Source organism: Nematolebias whitei, chromosome 1 (assembly GCF_014905685.2).
Source record: "Nematolebias whitei isolate Nwh7 chromosome 1, NemWhi1, whole genome shotgun sequence".
NCBI lineage: Eukaryota > Metazoa > Chordata > Actinopteri > Cyprinodontiformes > Rivulidae > Nematolebias > Nematolebias whitei.
The window spans coordinates 86,949,091-86,974,503 of NC_056498.1; the positions used below are offsets into that span (position 1 = coordinate 86,949,091).

At 41.6% G+C, this 25,413-nt stretch overlaps 1 protein-coding gene across 1 annotated transcript; it reads right to left on the minus strand.

The window, feature by feature from the left end:
* Positions 1-255: 255 nt before the first annotated feature.
* On the minus strand, positions 256-23,795 carry exo1 (exonuclease 1). The gene is made up of 14 exons (XM_037688037.1): positions 23,773-23,795; positions 20,678-20,885; positions 20,453-20,572; positions 16,684-16,807; positions 14,770-14,907; positions 11,364-11,576; positions 6,329-6,516; positions 6,102-6,204; positions 5,815-6,031; positions 4,311-4,500; positions 3,717-4,215; positions 3,046-3,138; positions 1,757-1,953; positions 256-386 (listed from the first exon to the last, which is right to left on the minus strand). Exons 2-14 carry the CDS (start codon positions 20,836-20,838, stop codon positions 314-316), a joined length of 2,316 nt encoding a protein of 771 aa, XP_037543965.1. The 5' UTR covers positions 20,839-20,885; positions 23,773-23,795; the 3' UTR covers positions 256-313.
* Positions 23,796-25,413: the final 1,618 nt, after the last annotated feature.

A 25,413-nucleotide genomic window follows, 5' to 3' on the forward strand; every position in this document is an offset into this window, starting at 1 on the left:
TTCTGAACCACCACCCCCCCAAACACACACACATTTTTGCAGTAACTCTCGAATGACTCATGTTTAGTTGAGTGACAACAGGAGCCTTAAAGCTTACATGATACGAGTGTTCACAGTAAGAAAATTCAAGACCAGATAAAATATTCTTGAATTTCTAAAACCCTTGTTTTATTCAAATCTCTACAGTAAGAAACAGAAGTTGATTAACATACACGGTATGTTTAAAAGCTTAGCTTCTCCCCGGAGCACCCAACATAATGTGAAACTTTTAAGGTAATCTCAGACATGGTCAGAAGGTTCATGCTGGATGAGGTCAGTGGACCAGCAGGTTGTCTTTGAATGGAGACATGGGCTCCGTCTTACGGGAAGTCATCTTCTGAGCGTCCCTGGAAAAAAGATCAACAATAATAAAAGCAAAGAAATGAACGTTTTACCACAAAAAACATTATGTAAATTTTTATTTTAACAAGTTTTTGTTTTTTTTAATACCCCTCAGCTTTAGAGCTCCAAAGAGGGCTGGGTTTCCTCATTTATTTAGTCTAATTACAATTTTTTTATGTGAAAATTCTGTTTTTATTCATATTTTAAAATTTCACTTAGTCCAAAGGATGCACTGCTACAAAAGAGCACAGTGTGGTATTCTCAGTCTAGCTGCATATTTTGATGTATTTTGTGTTTGTTTTTTTCTAAAGCTACAGAAGCAGTTATCAATAAATAAAATAAAGAAAAGAAATCCTGTTAAAAATGGGACAATGGACAAATAGTATTAAAGTACTTCAGTGCTTATGCACTGAGACTCCTAACTGCTGCCGTACACATTGCACCGCTCTATAAGTTGCAACTGTCCAAATCTGTCTAATAAAGTGGAAAAAAAAAAAAGTCGCTTCACCATATTAGTTGCATGTATTATGTGTCAGCGATGACGCGTCACGTTTGTTACGCGTCACGTTTGTTACGCGTCATCGTTGACAGCCTGGAAATGTGGGCCGGTGTTGTGTCAAAACTCGATTGGCTGCCAAATGGCGGCTGCAGGTGTGTGCACGGGAGGACTTTAACAAGAATTTAACAAAATTAACTTAAAAACAATTGTTTGTTTGCTCGACATTATAGCACAAGTGTGTCTCAGTCTAACTTGTCCTTAATAAATGCATTTTGATAGTTAAATCAGCTGCATTTCAAAAGCCAATTTGCAGGAGCGTGCAAAGGGAGGACTCGCTGTGCATTTCTTCGAAATTTAACAAGATAACCACCTAAAACGATTATTTGTTTGCTCAGCATTATAGTAAAGGTGTGTCTCAGTTGAACTTTTCCTTAATAAATGCACTTTAATGGTCAAATCAGCTGCATTTTGTTGCTCTAGTGGCTGAAAATGTTAGTGTTTAATATTTTCAGTCAGAATGAATGAAATTGTCAGATCTGTCAAAAACTGAGTTATAAATATGAGGAAAAAACATAAATATGTCGCTTCGAGGTATAAGTTACAGGCATGCATATGTATGCAAAAAACTATGACTTATACAGCGATAAATACAGTAGGTAGATTAGCTGGTACTGTGGTACACTGGCTGCGTTTTTAGTTTCAAAAATGATGAACCAACTCTTTGTAAAGCTCTTGAAAGCCAATAATTGGTCACATCACCAGTTGTTGGACCTTCTGTCAAAAGGAACACACATCAGTGAAGCATTTCCATATTAATAAAGTGAAGAAAAGTTTCCATTTTATAGTATATTATAAAACAAATAAAAATATTCTTACGTTTTGAAGCTGTAGTTCTTCCACAGGCTGCTGATGGTGGCCTGGACTCCAGGGTTGTTCTCATTATTTGTAGACGAGCATTTCTTCACAGAACCAACACTCTTCTTCCTCAGACCGCTGGCTCTGGCTGGACCCAAAGACCGCACCGTGGCTGTTGGACTCCCACTGCTGGACTTCACCCTCGACAGTCCTGAAACCTAGACACCGGAGCAACGAGTGCAGAAAAGTTTCAAACACAGAGGAGACGGGCAGCTCTGCCCCACTTCAAAACAGTCACAGTAGAAATCTAAATCCACAAAACTCTGACTCGAGTTCATTTTTTTGTTAGAATTTCGTCCCATTGCTATAGAAAACACAAAGTAATAGTTTTGTTGAGTTTCTTAGTGGTTTTGAGGACATCACAGGGTGTTTTTCAACAAACCCACCCAGAAGAAGATCATTTAAACTAAAACCTGTTACACATTTCCTCCAGGAGTTACCGGTAGGTTACATGATGTCCTTATCTAAACTTCTCAACAACTTCGTCTCCGACTTGTTTGGAGAGTTCCTTGGTCTTCATGCTGTCTCCTAGTGGTAGACTTTCAGTGTAAATGTTGATTCTGGGGGCTGTCAGAAAATACTGAGATCTTTTGACAGATTGCTCACAGGTGGATGATTAACCCATCATGTGGTCTCTGAGGGTAACAAGCCAAAGAGACACATGCTCACACTGCTTTTCTCTTTGATAGACTTTAATTACCCATTCCAGTTTCATTAAACAATGTGCTCTCATTTAACTTCATTAATTCACTTCTAATCAATTTAGAAATCCACTTAAACTCAGGGCTGCAGAGCAACAAAGCTGAAATAATATCAAGACATTTTCAACCCACTCCAAGTCGCAGCTTGCTGTCCTGAAGGTGACGGGTTTGTATTTAAGTACGAAACAGTTTTATGTGGTTTGTATTTAACAATGAAACAGTTTTATGTGGTTTGTATTTAACAATGAAACAGTTTTATGTGGTTTGTATTTAAGAATGAAACAGTTTTATGTGGTTTGTATTTAACAATGAAACAGTTTTATGTGGTTTGTATTTAACAATGAAACAGTTTTATGTGGTTTGCTTGAGCTTTTGTTACATTTTCTGTTTGAACTCAACAAGCTGAAGGATCTACAGAGGGCTTTCAGTGACCTGGCTCACTTTAACACTGCTGGACTACAGACAAAACATTCACCAGGACCTAAGGGCATTTTATTACTGTGTTAGAAAAGGAAGAAACTATTGGATGCAACTTAAACGTAACCTGACCTTTGACCCCAGCACAGCAGCTTTCCTTTCTGCTTCTGCTGAACAAACGTGACTCTCTGGTTCTGGTTCTACTTCAGTGCTTGAGTTCATTTCCTGAAGAACAAATGAAATACACATGCATTTAAAGCAGCATTAGAAGTGCATTGTTGTGTACAAACAGCGTGAGGGATAATACTGTGCAAAAGTCTTCAGCCATCGCCTCATTTCTTTCTGTCCTGCACGGCTCGACTTCATGGTCAAGTGGAAGAAAGAAAAGAAAGTTTCAGACCTCCAAGAGTCTCCAACAAAACATGAAAGTCAGACCTGATCGTTTACTCAGTGTCAGGGTTTCACTTTGTTGGAGGCAAAATACAAATTGACAAACTAAACTTTGCTAATGTTGGATTTTTTCCAGAGTTTATGAAAAAATAAGTTTTTATTCTAGGTCTTGTTAAAAAGTATGTAAATATAAAATTCATGTGTTTTTTAAATGTTGACACAAGACTGGCTCACTTCTTGAGTCGTTGAGACTTTTAGGACAGAAGATGAGTGAAAAATCAACCCAAGTGTACAATCACTGTGATCAGGACGGCTTTAACAGATGAAGAGATGAGCTGTGGCTTCAGACCTGAGCACCTCCCTCAAGTAACGACTTGCTAAACATCTGAAGGTGGAGTTCCCTGTGAACGTACAGATGCAGCATCCTCCAGGCTGTAGGTGAGAGATTCCTCTTTGTGGAAGGAAATGCGCGAGGACTGGGAGTGGGAGAAGTAAGCGCTGTCCTGGGAGGGGGGTGAGTCAGAGAGTTCGTCCTCCAGATTTTTATCAGGAGATGAGGACTGTGGGGGCGTTGAGCCTCCAGAGGCGCTGTGGATCTTCTGAGATGTAAAACTCTCCTTCTTGTACTGAAACTGCTGCAGGGCGCCCAGGCCCATGGTGGACTTTGTTGTACTGGAGGGTTCGGCTGAAGAGGAGCCTCCTGACCACTGGAACAGCTTGAAACCCCGACTGGCTGAACTGGGGGACGAGCTGCTGGAGGACAGAGGTGGACTAGGAGTTACCTCAGGCGGGATGTCATGAGTGTGGATGCTGAGAGAGGATTTGTCCTCAGAAGGGTCACCAGCTGTGGGCTCTACCTCCTGGTTGGACTCCGTGCTCAGACTGGTTACTGAACTGGAGCCACTGAAGAATCTGAGCACAGAACAAACATCAGAAAACAAGTTTAATGCAGGACAGCTTACTTTGCAGCCCCCCACTCCCCCCCCCCACAGCCCCAATGACATCACCTGCTGCGGGTGAGATGGCCGGCCTCCTCCTCTGTCTCCTGGTTCCTCCTCTGCAGCAGTGTGGCGAAGCGGTTGCGTGGTCGGGGCTGAGGCCTGAGTGGAGTCTTGTGTGGTTGCTGTTCTGATTTGGATCGCTTCTGTCCAGGAGAGGAATACAGCTGGAGGACTTCCTGGTCAGATAAACAAGAATCTGACAGAGACAAACGAGTTCAGCTAAACAAGTAAACAAGTTTAGGACTTGTTATTTACTTTGTCTGAATCCAAACTTGGACCAAGGAGCTCGTCGTCTATGATCTATCATTCCTTTGTCTCCCTTCGTATTTTTGTCCTTATCTCATAAAGTTACAAAAAGAAACTTTTTTGATGTTTCTGACAGAAGTATTTTTATATGTAAATGTTTTAAAGTTAATGTTTTCATTTCCAAAAGCTGAGTGACAGAAAACGTTTAAATCTACAGGCAGCTACAACCATCTATCTAAAAAAGTGTTTCTGGCTGGAAGACCAGATCATTTTTCAGAACAGTTTCATGAACTAGTCTCAGTAATTTCACATAAAGACACTGTGATCTAATAGTCAGTATAAATATGAGAATGTTTTTAGGCCAGATGAGGACAAAATCATTTTAACTGATCAAACGTGTTTAGAAACTGTACATGTGAGGAGTGATGGATCCTTACAGATGTTTTCTTGTGCAAGATGGATTTTGTAAGACTGTAATTTGGTGGCATCTTGTCCCACCTGGTGCTTGTTACATCAGTGAGTTTTTATTGGCCGTGCTCACATGATGAAAATCCTGTTTGCACTAATAATGTCAAATAAATCATCCGATATGAGGTTGACTTCATTCGTCCCTATGAACCTTGTTACTGGTGAGGTCGTAGTTGAGCACCATCTCCAACACTTACTCAAAGTGCAGTTTGTAAATGGACTGTACTTGTACAGCACCTTTCTATCTGATCAAAGCTCTTTACAACACAATCTGTGCCTCACTGAGCCATTCATACAGCACTCTACTAGATCTCTACAAAGATAATTGATCAAATCATTCTAAAGAGACTAATCAGTGTTTTATCACATTCATCCACTGATGGGACACACATCAGAGGCTATGAGGGGTTCAGTGTCTTGCCCAGGGACACTTCGACATGTGACTGCTGGTGGAATCAAACCTCCAACTCTCCGATTGGAGGACAACTGCTCTAACCACTCAACCACAGCTGTCCCTGTGTGTGAGGCGTTTGTGTGACCTCACACTAGTGTATGACATTGCACCTATTGCTATTTTCAAGGTTTGACCAAACAGCTATAACCCTTAAGTTAAAAGTGGAGATGTTCGTTTCTTTAAAGAATGCTACGTCTGTGTTCAGGCTGAGAACTAAAAGTGAGGATGAGTTTTGTTGAATCATGAAAAGATCAGACTGAAAACATTTAAATGAATGAGTCTTGTCTCACATTAATATTTTAAGTCACATGGACCTGGTTTACAAACCAGCACTGAGCTCACCTTCTCTGGGCCTTTTCACCTGTAGCTCTCTGGAGGGCAGCTTCAGGCCCCCCAGGCTGACGACCCCCTCCCTTCCCCTGGTGGAGGGAGGCCGGTCTGGAGAAGCAGCAGGGCGAGGAGAAGAGCCACCAGAGGCAGGTGTGAAGCCCCTGCTCCAAATGCTGGACCCAGCTGAGGTTGGCGAGTCGTTCCAGCTGTTACTGCGAGCCTTACACCTCTGGAAACATTCACTCAGCTGTATATTTTTGGTCTGCGACAGTTCATTTCTGCTGAATGCGATGCAATACCTGTACGTTGGGTTTGTCTGGATTGAAGTTGTCAATCCTCTCCAAAGTGTTGACATCAAGGTTTCCCAAGGCCATTTCCAAACCTTTGTCCTCTTCTAGATTTCTGAATTCACTGCCATCAAGGACCAAGTAATGTACATGCAGCTGAGAGGAATGTACAGCTTACCATGAGCAAATCACAGCTGAAAGTGACTCTGCAGGTGTTGTGATGAGGAACAGGAGGATACAGGCCAGCATAGCTGAGGGTGGCTGGATCTATGTGCTCTGGGTACGGGTTTAATGGAACCACTTTCCTCCTGACAGGATCGAACACCAGCTGGTACAGGAAGGTGTTGTTGGCTCTGACAAACCCCTCGATGTACTGTTCAGGGATGATCAGATTTGTTTTCAGGTACTGACCCATCTTTCTGATCACCTGAGAACGAGGACAGAGGAGCACACAATAAACAGTGCGACACAGAAGCAAAGCTAGATTACATGTACGTTACAGCCTTGAATGGGGTCAAAGTGTCCAGATGACCTGACTGAGAATTATTGGATTTGATACCTGGATGACTGAGCATGAACTTGGTTGTCAGTGTGAGGATAAAGTGTACTCTGATCTAACTTTCATTTAAAATATCAGTAAAAGGTTATTTTCAGGCATAGATTCCAGAAATGGAATCACCTCCTCTCAAAGAGATAATTTAAAGAGTTTTTATTTTCAGTTTATTTATATAATGAAACACCAAGTCATAACAGAAGTCGTCTCAGGGCACTGAACAGAAACATTCATATACATAAAAAAGCCAATAAGTAAAGTTATGTGTCTAAGGAAGCAGCAGATTGTGTTGAATCTTCACTTCATCACAGTCTCCCATCCTGAGCGAGCACAAAGGCAACAGTGGAAAGGAAAAAACCCCTTTTAATAGGTGCTGCTGCTCGGTGTAATGTTTTTATACTACTAGTGCTTAGTGCATTTTTAGTTGAACCTTTTTCTTAGTTCATATCTTAGATCTTATTACTGTTTTTCTTCACAATTTATACTTTTGCTGGATGTAACTTGGACCCTGTGTACACAGTCTGGTTCTACCACATGTACCACATGTGGCGCGAACAACAAGTAAAGAAACTCTGACTCTGAAGAAAGCTGCAGCAGAACCAGGCTCAGGACGATTGGCCATCTGCTTCGACCAGCTGGGTTTGAGAGGAGCAGGAAGGAGGAACACAGTAATCCACTTATAAGAGTATTTTAAAATTATTATGTCTTCATCATCATAATCATTAACAAATAATTAGTAACAAATGAGAAGTCAGGGCATTTGTTAAGGTGCTTAAAAGCACAGCACAATACTGCAACTTTCCACGGGCTTACACTGCCCTCTGGTGGCTGGTTATGCATTAACATTCTCTTTATTAGCCAACAAAAATATATATTTTTTTGTTTTATTTATTTATTTATACAGGCAGTCTCACTGAGTCACGAGGAATCATTTTAAAGAGACCTATTTGTAGGAGCAGATGGTGGGGGTTAAGGGCCTTGCTCAAGGGCCCAGAGTGGGACAAATGAGGGTGGAGCCAGGTGTGGGTGTTTCACCTTTTACACCCACACTTTGACGTTGTCAGTCTGGGGAGTCGAACTGACAACCTTCTGATCACAGGCCCACCTTCTCTAACCTCTGCACCACCACTCCCTTATGTTTATAGTACAGTATATTTCCACATCATAAAACAGATTGAATATCATCAAACACAGAAGGGATTTTTAGGAATATTTTGGCTATTTCTTGCAAAGCTGTTATGTAAAAATAAGAAGTGGTTCATGTAAAGGCCATTTTCCAAACTTTAGACTCCCATCGGTTGCTCAAAACAGTTATATTTATATCAAATCCTATGGCTATTTAAAAGCACAAGTCACAGCAGCAGCTAGCTGTGGCAGTTCTAGAGGAGCCTGACACTTCTAGCAGTAATATTATAAAACAAATAACGGTTTAAAGTTTTAAAAATGGACTTTACATGAATCACTGACATTCTAGAGACTGGAGGTCTTTTAAGGCAGCAGCAGTTCATTGTGTTCCTGGTCCTACTTGGACTAGATGTTAGCTTGTCAATCCAGTCTAGTTGGGACAAACCCAGTCCACTATATCTAAAAAAAAGTTAAGTCTGATCCTCTGGACATTCAAAAAACAAAGCAAAACAAACAAACAAACAAAAAAAGTAGAAACGTTTCGTCTTTCGTCCGAAAGACTTCTTCAGTCTGAGGTGCTGTATTCAGCTCAGTCTTATACAGTGCCTTGCGAAAGTATTCGGCCCCCTCAAACTTTTCAACCTTTTGACACATTTCAGGCTTCAAACATAAAGATGTAAAATTTAAATTTTTTGTGTAGAATCAACAATAAGTGGGGCACAATCGTGAAGTGGAATGAAATTTATTGGATGTGTCAAACTTTGTTAACAAATAAAAAACTGAAAAGTGGAGCGTGCAATATTATTGGGCCCCTTTACTTTCAGTGCAGCAAACTCATCCAGAAGTTCAGTGAGGATCTATGAATGATCCAATGTTGTCCCAAATGACTGATGATGATAAATAGAATCCACCTGTGTGTAATCAAGTCTCCATATAAATGCACCTGCTCTGTGATAGTCTCAGAGTTCTGTTCAAAGCACAGAGAGCATCATGAAGACCAAGGAACACACCAGAAAGGTCCGAGATACTGTTGTGGAGAAGTTTAAAGCCGGATTTGGATACAAAAAGATTTCCCAAGCTTTAAACATCCCAAGGAGCACTGTGCAAGCAATCATATTGAAATGGAAGGAGTATCAGACCTCTGCAAATCTACCAAGACCCGGCCGTCCCTCTAAACTTTCATCTCCAACAAGGAGAAGACTGATCAGAGATGCAGCCAAGAGGCCCATGATCACTCTGGATGAACTGCAGAGATCTACAGCTGAGGTGGGAGAGTCTGTCCATAGAACAACAATCAGTCGTACACTGCACAAATCTGGCCTTTATGGAAGAGTGGCAAGAAGAAAGCCATTTCTCAAAGATATCCATAAAAAGTGTTGTTTAAAGTTTGCCACAAACACCTGGGAGACACACCAAACATGTGGAAGAAGGTGCTCTGGTCACATGAAACCAAAATCCAACTGTTTGGCCACAATGCAAAACGATATGTTTGGTGTAAAAGCAACACAGCTCATCACCCTGAACACACCATCCCCACTGTCAAACATGGTGGTGGCAGCATCATGGTTTGGGCCTGCTTTTCGTCAGCAGGGACAGGGAAGATGGTCAGAATTAATGGGAAGATGGATGGGGCAAAATACAGGACCATTCTGGAAGAAAACCTGTTTGAGTCTGCAAGAGACCCGAGACTGGGACAGAGATTTATCTTCCAACAAGACAATGATCCAAAACAAAAAGACAAATCTACAATGGAATGGTTCACAAATAAACATATCCAGGTCAAAGTCCAGACCTGAATCCAATCGAGAATCTGTGGAAAGAGCTGAAGACTGCTGTTCACAAACGTTCTCCATCCAACCTCACTGAGCTCGAGCTGTTTTGCAGGAAGAATGGGCAAGAATTTCAGTCTCTCCATGTGCAAAACTGATAGAGACATACCCCAAGAGACTTGCAGCTGGAATTGCAGCAAAAGGCGGCGCTACAAAGTATTAACGCAACGGGGACGAATAATATTGCACGCCCCACTTTTCAGTTTTTTATTTGTTAAAAAAGTTTGACACATCCAATAAATTTCATTCCACTTCACGATTGTGTCCCACTTGTTGATTCTTCACAAAAAAATTTAAATTTTATTTCTTTATGTTTGAAGCCGGGCAGCACGGTGGCGCAACTGGTAGAGCTGCTGCCTCTCAGCGAGCAGGTCCTTGGTTCAAACCCTGGTCCAGGGGCCTTTCTGGGTGGAGTTTGCATGTTCTCTCCGTGCATGCGTGGGTTTTCTGCAGGTACTCCAGTTTCCTCCCACAGACCAAAAACATGTATGTTAGGCTGATTGGTAACTCTAAATTGTCCCTAGGTGTGAGTGAGAGGTTGGTTGTCTCGTTTGTCTCTATGTGGCCCTGTGATGGACTTGCGACCAGTCCAGGGTGTACCTCGCCCCTCGCACAGTGATTGCTGGACATGGGCACCGGCGACCCCCGTGACCCAAAATGGAATAAACGGGTAAAGATAATGGATGGATGTTTGAAGCCTGAAATGTGGCAAAAGTTTGAAAAGTTCGAGGGGGACGAATATTTTCACAAGGCACTGTAAATAGCACCTTCTCAGAGTGGATCAACCAGTTTGCTGCAGACAACCAAAACCAGCTGCTCACATGATCAAGTCATCCAGATCAAATGCTGTTACACACTTAGATATTAAACTACATTCTGTAATTTTATACATATAAATACATTTGTTTGTTTGCAAGATGGCAGAACGGTGGCACAACTGGTAGAGCTGCTGCCTCTCAGCGCGCAGGTCCCTGGTTCAAATCCCGGTCCAGGGGCCTTTCTGGGTGGAGTTTGCATGTTCTCTCTGTGCATGCGTGGGTTTCCAGGTACTCCAGTTTCCTCCCACAGACCAAAAAAACATGCATGTTAGACTGATTGGTAACCAAGTTGTCTCTAGATGCGAGTGAGAAAGTGAATGGTTGTTTGTCTCGTTTGTCTCGATGTGTCCCTCTGATGGACTTGTGACCTGTCCAGGGTGTCCCCCGCCCCTCGCACAGTGATTGCTGGACATGGGCACCGGGGACCCCCGTGACCCAAAATGGAAGAAGCGGGTAAAAGATAATGGATGTTTGCAAGATTAAACTTTAGATAAAGATTTGGAGCTTTTCTTCTAAACCTGCTGCACAGCGAGTCTGTAGATTATATTTTATAGACATGTTCTGTACACAGACCTAATGTGTGTAATGAAAACATTTAGAGACATGGAAGCTGTGAAGGATTAGAACTGTATTAAATACTCAGCAGAGTCCACAGTGGAAACTCACAAATGATGAACAAACAAGGAAAAAAGGTTTGTAAGCTCAAGCTTCCAGGTAAATAAATCATAATAGTTAAATCATGTCATCAGGACAGATTCTTCTGTCTGAACAAACAAGGAGCTTCAGCAAAACCAAGAAAGCAAAACTGATTGCAGAAAAATTGCTTTGTCATTTGGAGCAGAAGACAATCTGCTTCCTCTTTGTGAGTCTGTCACTGAGTTTAGGAGAAGCAGTCTAAAGTCCCTCCCTCAGGTAGTTACTGTCCTAATGATCAAAGAGCTGCACTCACCTTCAGGATGTCGGGGTCTTTGGCCAGCCGCAGCAGCTTGCAGGCCTTCCCCAAGCCGATGCCGTGTAGGGAGGGCAGATAGTCACAGCCGGCCAAGATGCACATGTAACGAAACTTCTCCTCAGTGAAAACGTTGCCCAGGGAGCGACAGCGGCCCATGTTGCTCTGGTCTACTTCCAGCCCATTGCCCTGCTTGTCCATTTTGAGAATCACCTACAAAATAATTGTAGAAAACATTGAGTTCTCCTGTCTCCAGACTTCACTCTTCCAGCAACACTCTTCAGCTCGTTCTGGGGGATCCCGGGGTGTCCACAGGTCAGAAAAGGTATATGATCCCTCCAACATGTTCTGGGTCTGCCCTGGGGTCTCTTCCCAGTGGGCTTGTGGCCAGAAAGCCTCTAAAGGAAGGCATCCTGTAGGCATCATGTGACTGAGCCATTTAAATTAACTTCTTTTGTTGCAAAAGAGCAAGCTCGACTCAGGCTCCTGTCAGGTGAAGGAGCTCTTCGCCGTATCTCTAAGCTGAGTCCGGCCACCCTGCAAAGGAAGCCCATTTTAGCTACTTGTATCCAGAATCTTGTTCTTTTGGTCATGATCCAAACCTCATGAGCATAAGTGAGGGTTGGAACATAGACCGACCAGTAAATCAAGAGCTTTGCCTTTTGGCTCAACTCTTTCTTGACCTTGACAGACAGAAGCAATACCCTCATTACTGAGGACAAGGCCCCAATTCAATTCAGTTTATTTCTATAGAGCCAAGTCACAACAGAAGTCGTCTCAGGACACTGAACAGAAACATTCACATACCACATTCACAAACCAGTTAATGTTATTTATCTAAGGAGCCAACAGCTTGCTTTGAGTTTTCACTTCATCACATTCTCCCATCTGTCGATACATCTCCCACTTCATCCTACCATCACTCATCCCATGACGTTCAAATACTTGAACTCTTCCACCTTAAGCAAAGAATCATTCCCGATCTAGAGAGGCATTTCACCCATTTTTGTTTGAGAACCATGGCCTAGGACCTAGGTCTAAGCGGACCTGGGTCCGGATATGGTTCTGTCCGGACCTCTGCCCAATAAATTCAGGAAAATAGATTTTCATGGAGCATTTTTCCAGAGATAGACAGCTTAGATGCCAAGCAGAGACACAGGAGGTGTGTTCTGGAGGTTCACTCTACTTCAGGTGTTGCAGTTATAGCGTCACTCGGTTAATGAGCCAATCAAATCTTTAGTTTTCCCTGCATGGTGCCGTGAGCTCTCATCAGAGAAGAGTTGAGAAGGAACAGAGAGGAAGAGACAGCACGTCGTGCTCCTTAAGAAAAGTTGCTGCTGAAAACTGTTTGGAAGATGAATGGACAGAGAAATTAATGTTCATTCTTCCAGCAGGCAGTTCAAAACCTGTTTGCCTCATTTGCTCTGAAACGGTCGCATTAATTTAAAGTGGCAACGTGAAGCGCTCTTCATCTCTTTTGAGCAACGTTACCTGCTGGAGTCGAGCAGAGAGCAGTAAATTAACTGAACTGGAAGCCCAGTATGACAGATCCACTCTCCTCATCACAAATACTTTACAGCCCAGCAGCGGCTCAATGTTCACTCAAGGTATCGTGGATTTTGGGGCAACATAAATAAATTAGTGACGGGACAGTCGTGAAGGAGTGCTTAAATGTTGTTGCTGAGACATTTGAAGGAAAACTAAAAGACAAGATGTGTGAAACAATCAAACAAATCCTGATGTCAGCTTCAACATCAAGCAGAACATCAGAAATATTGGCAGATGTGCTGGCACAGCTGCATGCAGCTGTTCAGAGTCATCGATGAGTCTACAGATGTTACTGATGATGCTCAGCTTCCTACATGAGAACGGCTCCGACTCCATCCAAGGTTTAATTTAGTGGCAGGACAATCCCATGTCCATGTCTCTCATTAAGAAAAGTCAAATAAATAATAATCAAAAGAGAAAAGGTGTTAAATGTTCTGTTTTCAGTTTTTTCCTAAAAGAGACATTTTTAGTTATTGCTTTCTGAAGATGACGACGTGTTTTACTTGAAAACTTACATTTTTATAGGTTGGTGCCTCTTTAAGAAAAAAAAAAAAGAAAAATCTTTACTTGCTCCGTTTACACTTTTTATACTAAAAGAGCCACTTTTTAAATTGTTTTCTAAAGATGTTAACTTTTTTACTTTATGTGTAAGTCTTCAGTTCTTTAGGCTTGGACCGGTTCAGTTTAAGAGAAAAAGGCTTATTAGGCTCTGTTTGCACATTTAAGATGTATTTTACTCTGAGCTTTCTGTTTTAATGTGAAATAAAGGCCCTACATTTATTTGTCTGGGACTACTTTTAAATATGGTAAAAGAGTTAGTTGTGCAGTGAAAATGTGAATAAGCGTAGACAAGACCATAAAAGTCAAATGTTGGACGTTTGTTTGGACCTTTTACTAGGAGGACATTTTAGTAAGTGGACCTCAGTGAGTTTTAGTTGAATACCCCTGGCCTAGGACTTGGAGAAGCTCAGAGCTCTCATCCCAGCTGCTTCACACTCGGCTGTGAACCTCCTCAGTACACGCAAAGATCAGGCCTGAAGATGCCAATGGAACCACATTAGTTGTATAAAGCAGAGATGAGACTCTGAGGTTCCCAAACCAGACACCCTCCTCTCCACACCTGCACCTTGAGATCCTGAACATCACAAACAGGATCAAAGACAAGAGACAAACCCTGGCAAAGTCCAACATGCACCGAGAACGAGCTCGTCTTTGTGCCAAGAGCACAGCTCCTGAATTCGTTAGAGATCGGATCGGCCTTAAAAACAACCTGGCATCCCATACTGCTGCAGCAACCCCCACAGAATGCCTCGAGAAACAGTCATAAGCCTCTCCAGGTTCAGAAAAGGCACGTAGACTGGTTGTCAAACTCCAAGGCACTCTTAGCAACCCTGCAAGAGTGAACATCTGGTCCACTGTTCCACAACCAGGATGGAAGCCCCAATGCTCCTCCTGAATCAGAGATATTACAATAGAAGACGTGTCAGCCGTGACAGCCCCACAATGTCCAGAGCCTTCAGCGTCTCAGAGCGAATCCTGCGCACTCTGCCATCAAAGCTCGACTGCTTTTATCACCTCTGCCATGGGAACGGACTCCTCTTTCCCAGTCCTCAAATTCTGCCTGGGTCAAATTTTAATGTCTGCCAAACCCCCATCAGCTCTGCTTAGTTACTGTAAATGACGTTTGAATTATTTGTATTAGGCTTTTTTCTTGTTCAAAACCTGGAGTGCTCATAAAAAGTTGTCTGAATGTTACCAGTCTGCAGTATCACCCTCCCAGTCATTCAGACCATTGTACAGCGACAGCTGTATATATACGGTACTGTTCATATTCCTCTGCAGTTCATGTCTGAGGTACCGTTTTGCAGCCAAATGCCAGCAGGTCCGAGTCTTCAGTGATGACAGCCTGAGCCAGACCAGATTTAGTCAGGTACGCCAACTGAGCATCCGCTTCATAAGGAGCCACCACACAGTCCACGCCTCTGTCCCGGGCAGCCTGATTCAAACAAGAACACAAATAATTCACATTATAACGTTGATCTCACGGCAGGGGCTGATTTGCTGTTTATGTGGAAAGATTAAAATTTTTGAAAGAAAAAGCAGGTTTTTAATTATTCACCTCCATCATCTCTGGTAAATCTCCTGTCCTGGCTCCGTTTAATTTAACAGCAGCCATTTTTACAATTAAAGCATTCTCCTCTCACATCTGCACTCTTGTTGGTTTTAAACATGCAGCTCTTAAATGTTTCCACTCATCTTGTCAGAAAGAAGTTTAGTCTAATTAAGATAAGGATTCTTCAAACGTTTCTAATTGTGGAGTTCCTCAAGTCTTTGTTTTAGGCCCCATTATTTATTTTTTTCATTATATGTGCTTCAGGTGTCTTCAGAAAGTATGCAATCGCCTTTCATTGTTTTTAATTGTCTTTGTTATAGCCTTAGAGATGTTTAAACATAGATTATGTTCTCAAACTAAATTAAAATAAAACAGTAATTTTATTTAGACAAACTAATTTAAATGGTTATGAGGGTGATTTTGATCCAGTAAATTCTCATCATCACCTGTTTGCATTAGCATTTGGTGTGGTTCTTGAATTCGCTGTTAAATTTGAGAAACAGATCAACTCATTACTTAAAGATGCTAATCCAGTTAAGACGTCAGAACAAGTTAAGGTCAACATTTATTTAGATATTTATTAAGGTCCAGATGACCTGACTGAAAATTGTTGGTTTGTATACCTGGATTATTGAGCATGGACTATTTTGGTTTTGAACCATTTTGACATGACTGTCGATGAGGAAGAGGGCTGGCATCGGAGGAGGGGGCGTGCCAAAGAGACCATCTTAGCACCAACATAACTGGCTTGTTCCACTTTGGAGTAAGCTGTTTGGGGGAAGAATCAGTTTTGTGCTGTGTTTCCTTGACTGATGAAGCCTTCTGGATGGAAGGTGAAACGTTTCAGCACAAAAAAAAAAAAAAAAGAAACTGTCCAGATGACCTGACTGAAAAAGTTTGGATTGTGCACCTGGATTATTGAGCATGGACTATTTTGATTTCTTTAGATAATTTTGAGACAATAATGTCTTATTTACTTCTCGTGTGGATAACTGTCATAGTTTAGACCAGACATTAAGGTCCTGTTCAAATCGCAGCTCAACATGTGACAGGAAAGAAAGAGTAATTGTATCACACTTACACTCACATTTTCAAGATCTGGTTTACATTTTTACACCTTGTTCTTAAGAGTTTTAACATTATGGTACCTCTTTATCTTTCTATACTTCTAAACAATAAAGACTTAAAACCAGAAGTGACAGTGTTTCTGGTGGGGTCCCAACGCTGTGTAACAAACTACAAGTGAAGCAACTCAGACAATGATCAGTTCATATTACTGCTTTATTTAAAAAGTTCACTGGCGTTAAGTTGCATGAGCAGAATTGACCGATTTGATTGTGTCCGAATAATTGATCTATTTATATGCTTTAAATTTGGTTTTAGTTGAGCTCATTTTATCACTGATAGATTGATCCTATACCTCATAAATCCCTTTGGTCAAATATGGTTATTTTAAATGTACAACAGAAACAAACTTCAACTATATTTAACCAAAGTACACAAACGGCTTTGTCAAAATGTTGATGTAGCATTGACGTTGGTCAATGATACAACATCAACAATTCATAAATTGTCAAAAATTTAATATTGTCCTTTTATTTCTTTACACAGGCTGAATGAGGTTATTCAAGCCAGACTGCAGATCAAAGTGATCCTCACCTTAATCAGGTTGTGGGCCATGGTGGGGGTGATGTTCACACAGCGGGTGAAACAGTCTCGGGCCTCAGACAGTTTACCTTCACGCAGCAGCTGTCGGCCTTTTTGAAGATTAGTTTCTCTGCGCCTAAAAGGCACACAAGAGGCAGAACATCAGAGAAAACATTTGCACAAAAAGGATTTATGATCTTACTTTATTTACAACCTTAAGTTGTGTGAGAGCAGTGATGATACCATACCATACCAATTTATTTATATAGCACTTAAAACAGCAACAAGGCCAACCAAAGTGCTGTACAAAAGAACACAAACATGCACAGCGGACAGGAAAACATAAAATAGAAATACAGATACAAATAGCAGCAGAAGCTAACTAAAATGGCCAACAGAGTAGAGAACAGACCGGACCAAAACAAATCACACCGTGTTAAAGGCAAGCGAATAGAAGTGGGTCTTCAAGCGAGACTTAAAGACTGAGAGTGTGGGAGCCTGCCGGACACTCAGTGGCAACTCATTCCACAGTCGTGGACCTGCAACAGAGAAAGCCCTGTCACCTCTGAGCTTACGACGGGTTTCTGGGACTGAGAGAAGCATCTGGTCTGCTGACCTCAGAGAGCGCGGTGGGACATATGGCTGCAGAAGATCAGTGAGATAGGATGGGGCGGAACTGTTCAGTGATTTAAAAACATACATGAGAATTTTGAAATGGATCCGAAGGTGAATGGGTAGCCAGTGCAGGGAGGCCAAAACTGGCGTGATGTGCTCTCTATAACCTGTACCAGTTAAAAAAATGATGTGGCAGCAGAGAGCAATCACAGGTGCAACTCTGCTTCTTTGCCAAGAATAATAATGAAAAAGAGTTCTGGATGTCGTCTCTGTTCATGTTCAGGTATGTTTATGAAGTGGAAATCTGCTGCTTTCTACATTCCTTTCTGCAAAGTCACACGTAACAATGTTGCTCTGTTGCTGTTGAGGAATGCTGCCCTTTGAATAAACCAGTTATTGTCTCCGTTTAAAGAGGCACAACAAAAAAACACATGATTATTGCGGTTGACCCATTTATCAGTTCACCTCAGATCAGCGTGTTAGCCAGAAATATGAAAAAGTTGTGCCCCCTCATGCTATTGGAGTCACCTTCCACTGGAGAACTTGTGAAGTGGTGGTAAATTGTGATTCTGGGTGCAGTCAGAGGGATTTTTATGCATGTTCAGATAAAACTAATTCAGTTCATTTGTAAACAAGTAACAAGGCAGGGGCACAATGTTCTGACTGTGAAACAACCAGAACTAAAAATGTCAGTTTCACGATATTAAAACAGCAGCTGCGTGAAATTATCACTTTTCTTAAAATTCAGCTACTACTCCTGCTGCTGCCTAAATATTTGACATTGCTAGTATTTTATAATTTTATCTAATGTACAGGTAGGCTACACATAATGAAGGTGAATGTGTTGCCAGTCACTGCTTAAAATCACCATATTTCATGAACTCATGACGCCGTTCACTTCCCATAAATCGTTTATTCTCAACTCTTCATATTTTGAAGATCAAAACTGAAACTGTGATTTCATCACAAGCATTGAAATGAATGTTTTTATTATGAACAACTGAAACACCAGAGAGCAGGCAACACCAGGCTGCTTTAAAAGCCATTGTGATTTTTTTTAAACACAAAAATATAAAATAAACACAGAGAGGTGTTGCACCTCATTCAAATAAAAGGTGCAGAAAGGATGTAACTTGTTTTTGCCATTTTTAGAAAGAAATACATGTTCAAATGTTACAGCGGTTCAAAGTTGATCTGAATGAAGAGTTAGTTACTAGCTAGGAGTCAAGTAAGCATTTCACTGTTAATAAGAAGCCACTTCTCCTCCCACAGACCAAAAACATGCATGTTGGACTGACTGGTAACTTTAAATTGTCTCTAGGTGTGAGTGAGAGTGAATGGTTGTTTGTCTTGTGTCCTTGTGATGGACTGAAGACCTGTCCAGGGTGTCCCCCGTCTCTCCAACAGTGACTGCTGAATACAGACACCAGTGACCCCCGCAACCTGAAATGGAAGAAGCGGTTAAAGATGATGGATGGATGATATGCCTACAGCAGCCTTTATTTCACTACAAGCTGCTACCCCAATTTTATTCTCAAATGGTGTTCCTATTGAATTTGTCCATCCATCATCTTTTACCAGCTTCTTCCATTTGGGTCACGGGGGTCGCCGGTGCCCATGTCCAGCAATCACTGTGCGAGGGGCAGGGTACACCCTGGACGGGTCTCCAGTCCATCACAGGGACACATAGAGACAAACGAGACAAACAACCATTCTATTGAGTTTGTTGATTCCTATAAATATTTGGGTATCTTGGTAAACTCGCATCTCTCTTTTAAGCTTCTTGTGGAAAACAAAGTAAAAAACCTGAAAATTAAACTGTTTCTTTTTCAGAAACAGATCCTGTCTAACCCTGAATGCTAGCAAACACCTTGTATCTGTGACTTTCCTTCCCTCCATTGATTACGGTGACATTATTTACATGAACGCTCCTACAAGAACCCTGCAGATGTTGGATGCTGTCTATCATGGTGCACTAAAATTCATAACTGGCTGTGATTATCGTACCCACCACTGCACCCAGTATTCACTGGTTAACTAGTCATCATTAACTTCACACAGACTCTCTCACTGGTACATTTTCATCTTTAAATCACTTCTTTGTCTGCTGCCTTCATATACCTCCTCCTACATGTCTCTGCGTGAGTGCAGCTTCGGCGTGCGCTCTCAGGACATTATTACCTGCAGTGTTCCCTCAGTGAGGACTGAACTAGACAAAAGGGCCTTCTCCTACTCCGCTCCTGTTTCCTGGAATATCTTACAAAAACATCTGAAGCTCTCGACCTTGACCTCTCTAAGTGACTTTAAACATCTGATAAGTTCCTGGAAAAAAAACCCAATGCAGACATGTTCCTGTTTTTAACATTTTATTTACACCGCCTTACAACCTAGCTGTGTTTTTGCTATTTTCCTTTTAATTACCATTTTATTTTCGCTTGTTGAATTTTTTTAATTAAATTTGTACGCATCCTTTATGATTGTCTATTGTTGTCTACTGCTGTCATCAATCTTTGTTAAAATTCAGGTCTCTCTTGTAAATGAGTCCCCGAGGCTCAATGGGATTAACCTGTTTTAATAAAGGTTGAATGAATGAAAACCTCTGACAGCTCGCTGCAAGTGGTTATTTTCTAAATGGTGTTATTTTCAGTGTTAGTTGTCAGTTCTCTAGTAGACAAGACATGTCCATCTGGGATTGTAGCTGCTGGAAATGACTGACTTTTTCTATTTTAAAATAGGGAAATGTTTAAAGAGTTGACAGCATCCAGCTGACAGCCTGCAGCAACGGGTGGAGTAGGAGGGAAGTGCAACTCTTGTGACAGGAAAAAAAACACCCTCTTCTCTCTGACATTTCACCTGAAGGTATTTAACCACAGGGAAGGTACAAGTTTAACACCTTCAGATCATTTGTTGATGTTAACATTTTTTAGCAATGAAATCATGTGTACAGTCGACACTGTTTTGCGAGTTGTGCACACAAAAACAAGCTGTGAGTTAAGATAGGCCACTCAAAGCACAGTTGCACAGCAGGCTGGCTAAAACCAGCTTCGGATACACCAGATCATTATGATCTCAACACCAGTTCTTCGATGGTCCTGCACTCTGAGGAGTTGTATGTTCTTCCACTTGTACACAATAAAGATTTTAATCCATGCTGGATTTTACTCACTCTCTGCGAGCCCTTTCCACCTCTTGTTTGGAAGGCAGGTTGCGTCCATCGAACACTAGAATGACTTTCACGCCAAAATTCAGCAGCATGTCCACAAACTTCATGCAGTACTGCACATACCTACACACAATGGGACACAATTAGGAGCCATTGAAGAAAGACAGATTAGCAATTACTGAAAACAATTTTCGGCATGTTTTTGTTTATTAAAAACAAACTTCTCACTGGTCAGTTGGTTCCCCTTTAGCAAGCTTCTCAGCACAAGAGAAAGCTCCTTTGTGCAGCCAGCAGTACGTGTCGACAGCTACCGTCTGGCCTTTATACTTTTTAACGTTAACGGGCTCGGCTGCATCTTTGATGAACTGCAACAATCCAGAGATTCCCATTTTTATAGATGGTGAAGAAATGTTAGAGAGTAATTAGAGGCCAGAACCTGAAAAAAACAACAACATATTTTTATTAAGCTTTAACTGCTTTTGTAAACAAATCAGTTTGACATGATGGTTTTAAAAACGTAACGAAAATAAAATAAGATTTATTTTTATTAGCAAGTCACCAAATGGGTATTAACATGCAAAATGAATAGCCTAAAAAAAAGTCAACTCTAAAGATAGGCTATTACACAGATGAACAAAACTATTTTAGAGCAAAATTATTTGGAAATATATAGACAAAGGCTATTTTAACTGAAAGCGCTGCTCACTTCGGCTTTGTAGATGCTGCAACTTCCTTCACCGCAGATAAGAGCAGGGTGCAGAGCCGGACGCGCGCGACCGATGATCCATCTGAAGCTTAACACAACTTTTTTTTTTAAAACCTCTTTCAACCGGCCGGTTGGACCTGAGCGTGCACCTGACACACATCAGCAGGTTTCACTGTGCTGGCTTTATTGAGCGAGCTATTCTGTTTTTAGCTTTTGTTTAATACTTTCCAGCTCCTGTCGCTTGTTGTGGGCCAATTGCAAATCCTCAGATGTGTGATAAGAGCAAAGGGCGGGCAGGGCCACATGCACAATTAAAACCGCATCAAAAGCCTGAGCCTGACCGGACCAGCCCATAAAGCACATAATTTTGGCCCAACCCGGCTCGGGCCAGAAATCACAGCTCTAGTCCCACAACATCCAGAACCATGAAACTGCGGAGCGTTTTAAACTACCTCGGTGATCTCAGTCATGTTATGGACAGACCAACACCAAAGTCCCCTGACTTCACTTTCTCCATGGAAGAGAAGGTGGGATTGAGAAGGTCCGAGAAGTATTCCTTCCACCTCCCGACGACATCACTGACTGAGGTCAACAGCACCCCACCTTCACTGAACAGTGTTAGTAAAGCACTGTTTTTCCCTCTTCAGTGGACTGATGGTTTATCAGTCTCATGGGAGATGACCGAATGTCTCTATCCAAGGCCTCACCAAACTCACTATCAGGTGGTGATCAACTGACAGCTCAGCTCCTCTCTTCACCCGAGTGTCCAAAACCAACGGCCGCAAATCAGATGACATGGCTACAAAGTCATCCATTGATTTATGACCTAGGGCGTCCTGGAGCCAAGTGCACTTATGGACACCCTTATGTTCGAACATGGTGTTCGTGATGGACAAACTATGAATAGCAAAAAGTCCAACAACAGAACACTGCTCGGGTTCAGAGAGGCTGTACCTCCTAGTCACGCCTCTCCAAGTCTCACTGTCATTACCCACGTGGGCATTGAAGTCCTCCAGCAGAATAAAGGAGTCCCCAGTTGGTGCACAATACAGCACCTCCACCAAGGACTCCAAGAAGGCTGGATACTAATCAGAGGTTCACACAGAGCGCGACACATAGGCGCAAACAACCGTCAGAGCCCGTCCCCCCACCCAAAGGCGAAGGGAACCTACCCTCTCATCTACCAGGGAAAACTCTTACACACTGGCACTAAGTCAAAAGGGGAGGGTACAGCCTATGAGTAGACCCACACCAGCTCTGCACCTCATCATGGGCAACTCCAGAGAGAAATAAGGTCCAGCCTGTCTCAAGGAGATTGGTTCCAGAGCTCATGCTGTGCGTCGAGGTGAGCTACACTAGATCTAGTCTGTACCTCTCAACCCCACGCACAAGCTCAGGCTCCTTCCCCACCAGAGATGTTACATCCCATGTCCCAAGAGCCAGCTTTGGTAAACCAGGGTCAGAACGCCAAAGCCCTCGCCTTCGGCCACTGCTCATTGGAGTATTTTTTTTTTCATGTCGGATACAGGCGGTTGAAATGAGTTTTCTCCGTAGGGTAGCTGGACTCTCCCTTAGAGACAGGGTGAGAAGTTCAGTTATTTGGGAGAGACTCGGAGTAGAACCGCTGCTCCTCCATGTCGAGAGGAGTCAGTTCAGGTGGTTCGGGCATCTGGTAAGGATGGCCCCTGGGCGCCTCCCAAGAGAGGTGCTTCGGGCATGTTCAACTGGGAGTAGACCCTGGGGAAGACCCAGGACACGCTGGAGAGACTATGTCTCTCGATTGGCCTGGGAACGCCTTGGAATCCTCCCAGAAGAGCTGTAATAGGTGGCTGTGGAAAGAGATGTCTGGGTCTCCCTGGTCAAGCTGCTGCCCCTGCGACCTGACTTCAGAATAAGCGGGAGATAATGGATGGATGTCACAGTCACGAATCGAGCCATGCCCCCGATTCGTATGGGCCCTCCTGCAGGTAGTGGGCCCAACACAGGAAGGCAAACCCATGGGGCTCGTTTGGGCTGAGTCCGACCAAGCCCCATGGGTAGAGGCCCGGTTACCAGGCGCTTTAGATTCTCTCTTGGTCTGGCCTGTCACCTAGGACCAATCTGCCTTGAGAATGTGGAGACCCACAAAAATAATCCTTGGACCTGATCTACAGGTTGAAAATCCCTACTGTAAAAAAACAATCATTGTTATCATTCATAACAACACCCCATCCCCTGGTAGATCATTGAGAAGATTCAGACATAAACGAGAAAATGATTTTAGCATCTTTAAACGTACATCCAGTTTCAGGGTAAAGTGATTCACAAATCGCTGTGCTCGTCAAAATTAAACACACTATTAGGATTTAAAACCTGGTTCGGGAGAATTCATACCGCGCCGAATTTCACAGAAATGCTGAATTGCTTTGTAAAGCCCTTCGGTCTTCCTTTAAGAGACTATTAGTTGAGTTAATACCACGCGACGTTTTTTAAACGTTTTGTTAAAATTCGTACAGGAACACAAAAGAGCACTTCGTCTCACAACGGTCGGTACAGCAACTCATAGCATCACGTTTGAACAACACGCAAGACGCGATTAAACGAATCTAGCTAAATTATGTATAACAGTCAGACTTACCTTTATTTAGCTAACTCCCACACATACAGATAAATCGATAGCGCAAAAACTAAGACGCGTTTGGTTTTAGCGGTAAAAATACGTGTTTCAGAAAGAGCTGCTACTATTGGTCAAAAGGATTCGACAAATGGACGAGTCAGTGAGTAAGTCATGCTGCTATTGGCTATAAGGGTTGAGGGGGAGGAGCGTGGCTTCACCAGGATGTAAAAAAGTGTTTTTTTTTATGAAAACTTTATTTAGCAAAAACAAATACAAACTAATATGGCAATTCACAATAGTGTAACTCTAAAAAGGGCATAACAGAGGCAGACTTCGATATGAAAAAAAGGAAAGAAAGAAAGAAAGAGGAAAAAAAGGAATAAAATAAACTACAGCAAGGGGTTATATGTTTTAGGAATAGGAATAACATGCATTAGTGGGCAATTCCATTAACATTTCATACAGGTCTTCATGTGTTTCAATATATTTCATAGATTTCAAATATAGATGGAATTCAGATAAAAAATGTTAAAGACTGGGGATGATTTTAGCACTCTCTGTTTATGAATAAAGAATTTTGCCAGACAAAATATCAGATTACAACCGAGTTTCATTTTTTTGTTTTCCAATAATACTCCAAATGTTACCATGTCTCTGGAAATAGATAATAGGATGTAAAAAAGTTAAGTCTGGTCCTCTGGACATTCAATAAACAAAACAAAGCAACAAAAAAAACACCAGGATTAAAAAAAAAAAATCTTTATTTAAAGATTAAAAAAGAACAAATGACAATCTCAAACAAAAAATAATACAGATAAACATGTAAAAAAAATCCTCTTCATACTTCCTAAGGTCAACATTAGCAGAAACAAGTCAACATATTACACAGAACATATTTAAAATTAAGTAACATTATCAAACACAGATAAATAAAAAATACACCTGTCCAGATGGCGTGCTTTAACTGTTTTGTTATAGGCTACACCAGGACTGTTTGTGGGGTTAATGAGACATTTTCACATTTTTTAGAGTTGTTGGACTTGTTGGACATTCTTACAGTTTTGACATACCTTTTTTTTTTTTTTTTTTTTTTTTTCTTAAATTACTTCGATAAGTGTATTTTATTATTTGAAAGCACCAACAACTTATGTGCTTTTCAAGCATTTCATACTTTCATGAGTTTCATCCACTATCATGGAACTGCTCGATGGAAAAAAAAAATGTTAATTACTAAATTTGAAGTATCTGGATGTAAAACTGAAACATTGAGACAGAATAAATATGACTTTGGAAATATGACAACTACATGCAAATAAAAATAATACACAATTTAAAAATTAAATAGCAAACGTAAATAACATAAAAATCTATAAAATAAAAAAACAAAATGATAAAGTACTTGTAATTTTTTGCAATAAGTGGGCAATAGGGTTGTTCTTTATTTTGACACATATTAGGATTTTCTTGTTTTTCTCATCCACAGATGTATCTGCTTTGTGCACTTGTCCAAAAACATGACAGTAACTTGTATAAGTTTAATGTCAGGGAATTTTTGGTCAAGGTTTATGGATGTTTTAACTACTATGGCTGAGAATGTTAATATTAATGTTAAAAGAGTTGGGGGTTTGAATCCACCAACAGTCACATGCCGACGTGTCCCTG

What these genes read in the sequence shown, in the direction of transcription:
- exo1 (XM_037688037.1), bottom strand. Translation starts at nt 20,838, where the DNA reads ATGGGAATCTCTGGATTGTTGCAGTTCATCAAAGATGCAGCCGAGCCC. An exon ending in GGTGAAAAGGCCCAGAGAAG is followed by an intron (nt 4,501 to 5,814) that starts GTGAGCTCAGTG and finishes TGTCTCTGTCAG; the next exon opens with ATTCTTGTTTATCTGACCAG. An exon ending in CTGCTGTGCTGGGGTCAAAG is followed by an intron (nt 1,954 to 3,045) that starts GTCAGGTTACGT and finishes TCCGGTGTCTAG; the next exon opens with GTTTCAGGACTGTCGAGGGT.